Source organism: Crinia signifera, chromosome 5 (genome assembly GCF_055691185.1).
Source record: "Crinia signifera chromosome 5, ASM5569118v1, whole genome shotgun sequence".
Taxonomy (NCBI): Eukaryota; Metazoa; Chordata; class Amphibia; order Anura; family Myobatrachidae; genus Crinia; species Crinia signifera.
In genome coordinates this window covers 106,847,995-106,860,646 of record NC_139221.1, presented here as the reverse complement: position 1 = coordinate 106,860,646, position 12,652 = coordinate 106,847,995, and the positions used below count along the sequence as shown (strand labels likewise).

General features: G+C 41.3%; 1 protein-coding gene across 5 annotated transcripts in view; it reads left to right on the top strand.

Annotated features, from left to right (window-relative positions):
• CARMIL1 (capping protein regulator and myosin 1 linker 1) overlaps nucleotides 1–12,009 on the top strand; it is a 458,885-nt gene extending 446,876 nt beyond the window's left edge. For all 5 annotated transcript variants that reach the window (XM_083187811.1, XM_083187810.1, XM_083187809.1 and 2 more), the window contains 4 exons: nucleotides 3,786–3,852; nucleotides 5,698–5,904; nucleotides 8,078–8,215; nucleotides 11,015–12,009. In XM_083187811.1, the coding sequence (XP_083043937.1) occupies nucleotides 3,786–3,852; nucleotides 5,698–5,904; nucleotides 8,078–8,215; nucleotides 11,015–11,178 (576 nt within the window). In that variant the 3' untranslated portion in view covers nucleotides 11,179–12,009. The remainder of the gene's footprint in view (nucleotides 1–3,785; nucleotides 3,853–5,697; nucleotides 5,905–8,077; nucleotides 8,216–11,014) is intronic.
• Nucleotides 12,010–12,652: the final 643 nt, after the last annotated feature.

Here is a 12,652-nt window from a genome sequence, read left to right as displayed (position 1 = left end):
TAGAGGGACGGCGCTGCAAAACATTTGTGGCGCCATATAAAAAATATATAATAATAGGGACAGAGACATGGAAAATAATATTTAAATGCACAAGATCAGGTCAGAAGTATCATGAGAAGCATCATCCCTAAAGTAGTCAAAAGCATTTGTGCCTGACATGTAGCAGGATACTGGACAAATGTATACAGGAATGTCCATCGTAGTACTCAGATGATATAGAGAAAGTGTAGGATTAATCACTGTTGTTTCCATTTGTAAAGCGCAACAGAATATGCTGCGCTATATAAGAAACTGTAAATAATAATAATAATTAGCCAGCCCTTAATGTCTGGGCATGCTTGCCCTTGTGGGTATAAAATTGCCATCATGCCAGGGAAGAGGTGCTGGGACTTGTAGCCCACCAGTAAAGCATACACAACATAATGAAATACTTACTATTATCCCTGCTCCCGAAGCCTAGAGGAGAAGAGCCCTAGGGTGAAATGTAATAGGATGAGAGATTCAGACAGTGAGAGATTTGGTAAGAAATCTCCAGTTTTTTAAATCGGCAATCATTTACACTGCAAAACCAAACTTTTTTTTTTTTTTTCAGTATAACCAGAGGCGTAGCAAGCCCGGAGCCGGCGGAGCACACGCTCCGGGCGCAGGATGCTAGCCTGGCGCCGGAGCTGTGCCAGCACCGCCAGCTCGCTCGCCCGCCTCCGCCGTTGCCCTGCCCGCTCCCCCGCGAGAGACGTGCTGCTGCTGCTGCTGCTATCACAACACGTCTCCCGCACGCTGGACCGCGGCGCTAGCCAATGGGCGCTTGCGGTCCAGAAGCCAATCAACTGGTGGCTGCTGGACCGCGAGCGCCTATTGGCTAGCGGTCCAGCGGGAGATATAAATTTTACATAGCAGCAGTGTCTCTCTCCCGGACACAGCGGGGAGCCAGGAGGAGGGGAGGGGTTCACGCGACGCAGCGCAGCACAGCACAGCAGGGGGGGAGGCAGGGGTAGACGCAGCACAGCACAGCAGGGGGAGGGGTGAGGTAAGGTGCACCCTCCCACCCTGCTGCATCCACCCTGCATCACCCGCGCACCCACCCACCCTGCTGCACAAACCCACCCACCCACCGTGCTGCACAAACCCACCCTGCTGCACAAACCCACCCTGCTGCACAAACCCACCCACCCTGCTGCACCCACCAACCATCCCACCCTGCTGCACCCACTCACCCTGCGCACCAACCAACCCTCCCAGCCTGCTGCACCCACCCACCGACCCTACCACCCTGCTGCACCCATCCTCCCACCTTGCTGCACAGCGTCCGGGAGCGGGCCGCTGCACAGTTCTGCACCCCTGGGCAATGAGCAAATTCAGTCCCCCTTGGCATTGAGCATGAAGCCCCTTGGCATTGAGCATGAAGCCCCTGGCATTGAGCATTTAGGTAAGTTGCACTTATTTGTCAAATGTGTAAAGGGCATTATGGTGTGTTATATAGTATGTCATGGGCATTGTGGTGTGTTATATAGTATGTCATGGGCATTGCGGAGTGTTATATAGTATGTCATGGGCATTACAGTGTGTTATATAGTATGTCATGGGCATTACGGAGTGTTATATTGTATGTCATGGGCATTGCGGAGTGTTATCTAGTATGTCATGGGCATTGCAGAGTGTTATCTAGTATGTCATGGGCATTGCGGTGTGTTATATAGTATGTCCTGGGCATTGCGTAGTGTTATATAGTATGTCATGGGCATTGCGGTGTGTTATATAGTATGTCATGGGCATTGCGGTGTGTTATATAGTATGTCATGGGCATTGCGGAGTGTTATATAGTATGTCATGGGCATTGCGGAGTGTTATATAGTATGTCATGGGCATTGCGGAGTGTTATCTAGTATGTCATGGGCATTGCGGTGTGTTATATAGTATGTCATGGGCATTGCGTAGTGTTATATAGTATGTCATGGGCATTGCGGTGTGTTATATAGTATGTCATGGGCATTGCGGAGTGTTATATAGTATGTCATGGGCATCATGTGTGGGCTTATGTGTAATTGGAATTACAAAGTTCACTAAAATGTGCAATGGGCATTACGGTGTGTGGTATAATGTTTGTCCGTGCCAACTTTTCACTGCGCAGGAGCCTCACCTATGACATATTGGGGGGGGGGCGCAAAACATGCCCTTGCTCCGGGCGCCGTGGCACCTAACTACACCACTGAGTATAACTGATTGCCGCTTTAAAAAAACTGGAGATTTCTTACCAAATCTCTCACTTTCTGAATCTCTCATCCTATTAAATTTTACCCATACTGTATATACAATAGGCTTAAGCAGCATCAGCTTATTAAAATGATATGCAATAAACCTAAAGTCTGCGAGACTGCAGCTGTATCTGCATCCAAAATGCTACATTGCAGTGACTGCAGCAAGGATGTACTGTAGGAGGACACATCTGTATATAGTGGCAAAAGGGGCAGTACAGGATGCTGCATATTAACCAGGAGTGTTTAGCTAGAACGCCAAGGGAATGTCAAGCATTTGAAGGATTAACTGCTTGTTGTTTTCATTGTGCTTTCCCTGCAGTTTAACAACCTAATTGACCAAATCAGAAAACCTCTGAAGGCTTTTCTTTTAAAGGCAATGTGAGGGTGTGGTTAGCCGGTGGATCTGGGAGGGAGAAGGAGTTTGGGGTACTTAAGGCCATGGCAAGCCATATAGTGACCAATGACTAGGGAGTAGGTCTCTACTAGTGAGTGCCAGGGCTAAAAAACAACAATAAAACCATGGTAAAGAAGCCCAGAAATAGTGTGCGTGCTTCCACTATAAGGATACTTTACACACACACGAGCGCAATTTCCCTTGAACCCCCCAGAGCCCAGAACCATTCAATCTTGACTATGTGCTATTTGGCATATGGCCAAACACACTACAAGCAACATAGTCAAAATTGCCTTGCCTGCATAGTCTATTGATCCATGCAATACCGACTTCACGGGGCCACACATCAGTATCGCAAGCAGAGGAAATACTGTGATTTTGGCTAACTTTCTATATGATTTTGTCTATATAGTGAAAATTGTAAGCCAAAATCGTGTGTCTTTAAATACTGTATGGCAATGTCAATCACCTGTATGGGTATCATCTGCTGCATTTCTTTAAGAATTTACATTACATAAGTGGGATAATGAATATTACATTGCAAAATTACATTGAATATTCTCATTTGCATTCTATGGGGGTATTCAATGTTTAATTCCAGCTGTCGGATCGTTCCCAGCAGTCGGAATCATGGACAATCCAATGTCAATTTGACTGCCGGCATTCACGTAGATCAGTGGTAGCCAACCCTAGCCCTCGAGAGCTACCAACAGTTTACATTTTCCAGACAACCTAGCTGCTGCACAGCTGCACTCATTAATCACTGACACATTTTAAAAGATACACAGATGGAGCTAATTAGCTCACTTGTGATTCTGTGAGGAGACCTGCAAAACATGCACTGTTGGTAGCTCTCGAGGACTAGGGTTGGCTACCCCAGACGTAGATCGTCGAAATCCACATGTATTTGGTCTAAAACAGCCACGGATTCAAGAAACCAGCTGCGGTTTTCGACCATGCAGATTCAACTTTTCAGAAAGTCAAAATGTTGGAAATATTGGCACTCATTGGCACCCCTAGGAATGCTTAGCCTTACCACTTTTGGAGTCTGTAATACATGTTTTATTCAGGTTTCAATTATTAAAAAAACAAATTAATTAATCTGTTATACTGTATGCTTTGTTTTTATTTTACAGAAATTTGGTGGCGATGTTTCCAGCAAGGAACCACTAGATGGAGAGAAAGTAGATGGAAGTGGAGCAGGTTTGTCATTTTATTTAACACTTGCAATGGTCAACCTCCTACAAGTTTGTGTATGGGACTACAGAGGTCATTTAGAACCCACAAAATATGGAGAACAATAATATTTGACTCCATGTACAGTAAATGATCTTATCTTTCCTACTGTTCTGTATCTGTTTCAACCCACATCATCTCACTTAGAACTGTTTCATAATAACAGGAACCATTGTATAGGACAGATCCTGTATAACATTCTTGGGTGTGCAGTCATGCTATGAAATACATATGCCTTGGGTGGCTGAACACACTATGGGTCAGATGTATCGAGCTTCAAAAAAACAATAAAATGGAGAGTGATAAACAACCAGCCAATCAGCTCCTACATGTTATGTTACAGACTGGGTTTCTAAAATTACAGGTAGGAGCTGATTGGTTGGCTGTTTATCACTCTCCACTTTATTGCTTTTAACGCTTGATACATCTGGCCCTCAGTCTTTGGCATCAAAGATGGTTGAGCTTAAATAAGAATCGCACTAATTTTAAAAGTCGCAGTTTGCACAATAAACACATTGGTTTATTGCATTCTATCTTGACTAATGAATGGTCTCTGGCAACTGGACTTCAATTTTTTTTATTCATAATTTTGAGTCAATAACTGGACACGTATTTTATCTATTTATCTATGTCTCTGTCTATATCTATCTATCTGTCTATCTATGTATCAGAAGAGCTGGATATTTCAACCAGTAGTAATAATTAATATAATAATGTAACTTGTTTTATTATGTTATTTCAAGTTATCTTTAAGTCTGTGCACAACGTTCCTTACAATATAAATAGCCACACAGAGAAAAACTACTCATTAGGTAGTTTAATGTTTTTTATACCCCTTTCACATCGCAACTAATTACTCGGTACAAGCCGGTTTAACCCAGTAATTAGTGCGATGTGAAAAGGGTTACCGTGTCCCGTAAATGGGTAGCAACAAGGCAATACGAACCAGAAAAAAAGAAGAGTTCTTGCCGGTTCATTGCCGTGGTTGATTGGCCGTGTGAACGGGTTAAACAGGTCAAGCAACCAGTTTCTCGTTCACACTATGGAGGAGGTAGCACTTGGAGTAGCTCCAGCTCTAAGTGCTGCCTCCTCCCTCGCCCCCGATAATGCGCCAACTCCTCGCTGCGCCCCCAGATGATGTCAGCGAACCAGCAATAATGCTGGTTCGCTGTGGGGATGTGAACATCCAAAAATGCAGATTCGTGTCGGAACTGAACCGTTTCAAAGTCCAGGTGCGAACCTATATTTTTCCATGTGAAAGCAGTACAAAACCCACCTGTTGATGAATGTAGTTGTGCTGTTACAAACATACATATATTTCAGGGAAAAAAGAGTGAGATGGGAGCCTCCTAGTTCAATATGTCAACATATACAATGGATCCCTCCACCGCAAGTTAATGAAGCACCCCAATAAATTGAGGAGTACCATAATTAGTGGTATTTCACCACTATATTATAAGCTTGTTCAACAACAATTATCCTTTGCTTGACTCGGAAACACTTCTTCAACCTTCCTAGAGGATTCCCTCAGAGGTGTATAGGGAGAAAGGCAGATAGGAACACAATAGTGTGATATTGTACAAACAATTTTATTAGCCACTAAAATGACAAAATATCGCTGTACAATGTTTAAAATAAAATTCAGCTTATCTGATATCATCCATGAAGTATAGCGGGTGCTAGATTACTAATACATATTTTTTTTAGGTGAGCAATGTCAGTTTGTAGAATTCACGGGCTTTGTTATTTCTGTGCACTTTTAGAAATGAATGAAACAAAAATACAATTAACAATTCTTTTGTAATTTTTCAGTCAGTAAATTTCCTATGACAAGAGGTGATTCCACTAACTCTTCTCCAGAAAAAAATCTTAAATGTGATATCAAGCCAGAGGCAAGTGTACGATCCAAGAGTTCATCTAGCACACCGACTAGTCCAAAGCCACCTCTTCAGTCATCCAAACCTGTTCCAACAGCACGTCCTACTGTGCCTCAGAAGCCCAGAAGTAGTTCCCGCACCGGTAAACACCTTTTCCTTAGTAACAAACTATGCATGTGATCACATTTAACTTGTGCAGATGGGATGCAGTCAAAATCCCGACAGGGTCAAAATACCAACAAGGTCAAAATCCCGACAAGATCTAAATCCCGACACTTAAAATCCCGACAAGGACAAAATCCCGACATTTAAAATCCCAAGGACAAAATACCGACATATAGTATATACAGGTGAAACAGTCAACATGACTTTGTGTCGACAGGTTGCGAGGTCGACATGGGTTTTTTCACTGTTTTTTGACCCGACATGTGCAGACAGGCGGTATTTCATGCCCTACCATCCACTAGGGTGTGGTGGGAGAATAAAATAGTGTGCCGAGCGCAGCGATGCACCATGCCCGAAGCATCGCGAGCGATGCGAGGGCTGTAGTTCACGTCCAACTGTGTCCATGTTTACCGTGTCGACATTCGGGTCAAAAAACAGTGAAAAAACCCATGTTCACCTCGCGACCTGTTGACACAAAGTCATGTTGACTGTTTCACTTGTACATTCTATATGTCGGTATTTTGACCTTGTCAGGATTTTAAATGTCGGGATTTTGTCCTTGTCGGTATTTTGACCCTGTCGGGATTTTGACCGTCGGGATTTCATACCGAATCCGTGCAGATCTCTAGTTCTAGATCACTATGGTGGACCAGATAGGGTTAGCAGTGCTTTTCCAGATAATTTATTGAGAGACAATTTCTTTCACAATAAGAAGATACAGTAGTTGCTTATAGAAAAACACGATATGGCTTCCAATATGAAGCTATTATATTTATAGTGTGGGGAAAAGGTAGAAATTGGTAAGAACCGGGGAGTAAACTACTTGAGGAGTCTACTACTGAACATTAAAAGCATCTCTGAAACTTAAATGAGCCACTTGTCATTCACCATTACTAAAATGTGATCTGATAGAACACGCTGACTCCATCTATTGCATCAATCAGACTTCTGGGTGCTGGTATTCTTGGTGAATATACCATATTGTCCTTATTTCTAAGCCTCCTTTGACTTGAGGTATTTCACAAAGACTTGGCTTGTTGTTCAAAATTGATAGAAAACTATTGCAAACACGCCTACAAAACGTACTTGCTGGGCTATGTGTACAGAAACTGGCATGTTTTCAGGGTGGGGTTTGCATGGTGTAAAACTTAACAGGATTAACTAAAGGCCAATCTGTAATAGGCCTACACATGTAGCGATTTTTGCCTATTTTCTAAGCACTCTGACTAGATTCGATTAGATCGCTTAGAAATTAAACACAAATCACTGTGTGTGTAGGGCCCATGGCGATGGTCATGTGCTGCCGCGCTATTGCCAGGCTAGATTTTTCAAGCATGCTCGCCACGCTATATAAAATCAACTCCACGCCGGCGTGGATAGTGGGGTAATGAAAAAGTCGTAGGACGCTTTCCGCTGCACCTCGCGGGGCTCGCTGCGCTCGCCACGCTTCGGTGTGGCGTGGATAGTGGGGGGGTCCGTTAAACCTATTTTTGGGACATACAATCATATTATTATATACCTAATGTCATGGCATCCCACACCCTATAAAATCGCATGCGATTTTGCAGGACATGCGATATAGTGGGGTACAATGGCCATAGAAAAAATTACATTTAAAAAAAGCATTGCATGCCGCTAGAATGGCCCATGCGATGCGATTTCCCTACGGTGCCGTATGTAGGAAAGTACAGATTTTTCAGACTCCTTGAATCACTGACTGAGATTAGAAAAGTCATCAGCCTAATGGTCAGCAACATGGAGTCACGACCCCATGCTGAGAAGGTCGGGACCCACTTTGGGGTCAGGACCCATAGTTTGCTCTATTCCTAATACATGGTCCTGGGCTTTTGTTGATTTTTATCTGTGTCAGTTTCTGTTACAACCTTCATAATGTTGCATAGTAAATTTGACAGCTTGGATGGAAAAAAGCCAACGGCATGCAGTGATTTCTAAACTGCGGCAAATTGAAATTTTAGCTAATCACAACATTCCTTTTTGCATTGAAATATGTTTGGAATTTCTTAGCAAATATGTGTTGATTGGGATAAAAATTATAGCAGTTTTTAAAAAGCACATTATAAATCTGAAGCTAAGAGATTTGAATTAACATTGTACATCTTTGTTTCACCTGATTGATGTGATCACAACAGATGAAATCCCTGAATCTCCTTCTGGGACCTGTTCCCCCAAAACGATTCTCCCGTCAGTGCTGAAGCGAGTCCCATCAGAGAAGGATAAAGACGGACAGAGCAGCCTGTTGTCCTCTTCACGGCCTCTTGCAGATGAAGGTATAATGAGATGTGCAAAATTAGCATGATGTTTTTACATTGCTCAAATAAAAATGTTATATTCTAACTGAAACTCTAGTTTTTAATGAAACATTAACTGTTCTTATACCCGCCGCTACGAAGGGACATCAAACAGTGTTAGAATAATCTAGATTATAGCTGAAATTTGGTGTGTGCGGTAATCCTAGCTGACAAATGAATAGAGCAGGTGATGAAGAACATTTTAAGAGTGGGTGAGTATTTCAAATGAAAAGTTTTTGCCTTTAGTGTAGACCTAAAGAGAAAAGGTTGTTGGCCTGTGTTATAGTAAATATCCTCTCCATATCCTTTATGGCCGCATACATTTAGGTTAACCTTTTGCAGCCCAAATATTATTTTTTTGCAATTTTTCTGATTTAAATGTTTAAATGAAATTTTTTTTTTTTTATTAATTCAAAAAATGGTCTACATTGAATGTTGAACAATGTTGAGGTTCTTATTTTAAAGTAGCTCACCACTGGATCTGCTACTAGCGCTAGGGCTGTTGAGGTGGACTCAAGCAAAAGGAGGAAATGGTAATGGTCTTACTTTGCCATCACCAATGTATTCTGAATGGGAACGGTAAAGTGTGCCGAGTACAGCAGTAACTGAGCGAGGCACTTGTCCTAATCATGGTGAGTGAAACAAGCCATGCAAGAGTATGCTCTATATCAGGGGTCCTCCAACTATTTTGCTCTGGGACCCCATCGGACAACAAAAATAATGTTGCTAATTGGAGTCCATGTGAATGGTAAAGTATGAAAAAGTCCCCTGACCTATTTATGTGTTGACTATTGCCATGTCCATTATTGCTTGTGTCAATCTTATGTCGACCTTGTCCCATGGCTAGTACCAGGAAACTAGAAATACTGGAACACTTAGCTAGAAGGTTTTATATTTGTTCCAATAACAGTATCACACTGGTCATTTTTACTATAATCTGATATAAAACACATTTACATTCTCTTATCCTCAATGTTCCTAATAGTAGTAATGGTGAGATTCATATTTATGTAAGTTTGTCTTTTCAATATATTTCCTTTGTAACCCTCAGGGGTCAATTATATGCCTCACTTATGGTATGTCCAGACTCGCTGAGGCTTATTTACAGCCCCATAGCCCTGCATATAAAAATCAGTCAGTCTGGAGCGAGATGATAATTCAGTGCCCTTGTTTTCATGCTGTTGCAATGGCAACTTGTCCCCCTCGCAGCCACTTGTATTAACCCCATAGAATGTCACAAGGAACCGAAAGGGACAGACATCAGAGTAAAAAGGAGACTTGAGAAGATGAAAAAGAAGCACTTCTATAGATTCTATTCAGTCAGAAAATGTTACTGGTGACTAAACCACCACAAACTGTGATCTAGGCACCTGATATATATATATGCCCTTCACTTTGATTGCTGACATTTTACCATTGTTCAGAGGAGACTGTCTGTAACTAATTCAGATTTGAGTATTGACCTGTATTCGGTTTCATTTGTTTTACGTATCCATTCCTTTTTAGCTTGCCTGTAATCCTTTTAGACACATGGTGGCGCTCTAAACACGTCATTACAACTTCAACTTACATTTACTGTATGAAAAACATTTGCAAATAAACATATCGTCCATAAAGCATTTTTATATCAACTTACAGTAAATCTGTACAACTTGATCTACAGGAACATATTTGCGAGTTTTATTAGACGGCATGGATTACATATTGCCTGTTCATCCTGCAGTTTTTGTAATGAGATCAATTAATAATAAATACGGCTCTAGGGTAAAGAAGGAGATATCCCAGCGATGTTTCTCACTAGTAGAGCTTTGTGGCATACTGGTGATTTCGTAGAAGTTACACGTTTGCGCCACCATTTACCAGAACTCCGTGCTGCTTTGTATTTGTTACTTAGCCCTTTACAGAATTGTTACCTGAGGAATAGAGCTGTAGCTGTGTGTTGTGCTTGGAGTACAATGTACCGCATACACTTAAGTAACCATTACACCAGCAATACGTGCTACACTTTGGCAGCCTAATGTACAGTAGGAGATGGTGAATTTATCATTGGTGAAAAAGGGCGTACACACCGGGCGATTTTAATGCCATTTCTAAGCAATCTGACCAGATTGCTTAAAAATTAATCATGCCCTGAGCGACTGCGCATCGCTTTCGTCTGCAGAGATAGACAGTGCTTGCACCCTCTATTAAAAAGATTGCGGGGCTTTGCCTATAAACAATAGGCAAAACCCTGCCCAGCACACATTGTGCTTGCATCGCATGTGTGCCACAATGTGTGCTGAGCGATCTGTGCTTAAGCCAGCTCGCTCAGCGCATCTTCCTGTTGCCCCTTGTGTACGGGGCTAAAGTTTTAAGCCCCATACACACTAGGTGACCCCACCAATGACAATATAGGGGAGTAACGGCGGGCGGAGGAGTGGCCATGCAGCCACTGCAGTATGGCCTTCGTTATAGAGGACCTCTATCTGGAAGAGGGAGGAGGTCTTTGATGATGCACGGTGGTGCGTATTGTTAACGAATAAAGCATACACACTAGAAGATAAAGTAAAAGATATCTTTCAGAACAGGCTTTCTGAAGATATCTTTCACTTTAATGCGTAGTATGTATGGGGGGCTTTATTACTCTCCTGTGCTTATAGAAGAGAGATTGTTACAGTCCAATTTAGGAATGTAATAAGTTACTATGTAATCATATTTATTGTATTTTTTATGCTGTAATGTATTTTGATTTATGTGAAACATTGCTCAACAGTTTTGTTTTTGCTCTTGTTCTAACAGCGCATCCAGTGACTCCATCTGATTCGTCACTGAAAAAGAATCTTGGCCTTGCCGCATCCGATGGACAGGAACCGAAATCAGGGTCATTAAGCAAAGACCCTCACCAGCGAAGCAAATCCAGTGACTCTGGAGAGGAGGCCGATAAGGAGTTTGTTTTTATTTAAACTTCTGCCAACAAGACTGTCTCTACCTGAAATTAATTTTTTACTTTTCATTTCAATGTTAATTAAGTGTAATTTGTCTCATGAACAATCCCATGCACCTTTCAGTCGTCCTTAAATTGTCCTTAAATTTGTGACACAGCTGTAGCAGATGCCTCACACTCCACTGACCAATGATGTACTTGACCCTACCTGTATGATGTTTCATGTACCGGTAGACCAAGGAGGTGCGATTATTGCCACCCTCACATCTCCTCTGTACCATTCTGTTTCCTTCTGTAAGCACTTGCACATTGTAATTAACAGAGCACACTAATGACAAATTATTTGTATAAATGGTAAATATATATAAACAAATGTGTCTCTATGTATGTATGTGTGTGAATATACATACATTATACACACACACTCATACATAAACATATATATATATATATAATGATGGACTTACAGTTTTACATCCTCTGGTAGGAATTTTCTCCTTGTGCTTGTACATATAACGGTAACCCTTCATGCACTTGCCTATAAGCACAAGCATTGCAGCCCCCTATGTGACACGTTAGATACAAATGTGTAATAATGTAATCGAGTGACTGCACAGAGTATGATTGCTTTCAATGATGGGAGTATGAAACACCGTCCTCCGTTTTAACCCTTGCATTTTGCTTCTGTTATACAATTTTTGAAATTTAAGATGTTTAACATCTGTAAATAAATACTGGGAAAAACTTTTTGATGATACAGTAATATAGATATTCACTTATATTACAGGTTATGGAAGTTTTATTCATATGTATATTTGTATCAATAAAAAAAAAACATTTTACAACTTTATTTTACTTTGTTTATTTAATTATATTTTGCCTCATATTAAAAAGTACAATAGTATATTTAAAAAAAACCTGAAATGTTCCATTCCATATAAAACAATTTATAATACAGCATGTGAATGTTCTAAAGAAATTGCAAAAAGTACATAATATAGTACTTATATTATCATCAAGAAAAAAACATAATGCAGAAGTTGGAAGAAACAAGGAAAAAACACACTTACACGCCGAGATTTAGAGACCGGAGGAGTGACGTTGTACTTGGTTGCCTAGCAACCTCCTGCAGCATCCGGACGCAAACATGTGGACGCCTACAAAAAAAGAGTGTCAGCACTACAGGTAGAGGTAGGGAAAGGGAAAGCAATAGAGGTGTAATAAGGATGGCCAGGACTACATAGAGCAGAACACACATAAATACCGCTAGGCAGGATATGTAAATGTAATAGCGTATAAAACTAACTGACAATTCTAAAAGGTGCAAATATAATACCATAAAAACTATGCATCCAGCTGTAGTGACAAAAATAACATGAGTGTAAAAATAATAATATCGCTGTAATGCATAATAAGTAGTCCCTTGTCAATAAAAAATAAGACCACAGCTTATCTGATATGCACATCAATACACAGCTCCACAACAGAATTGT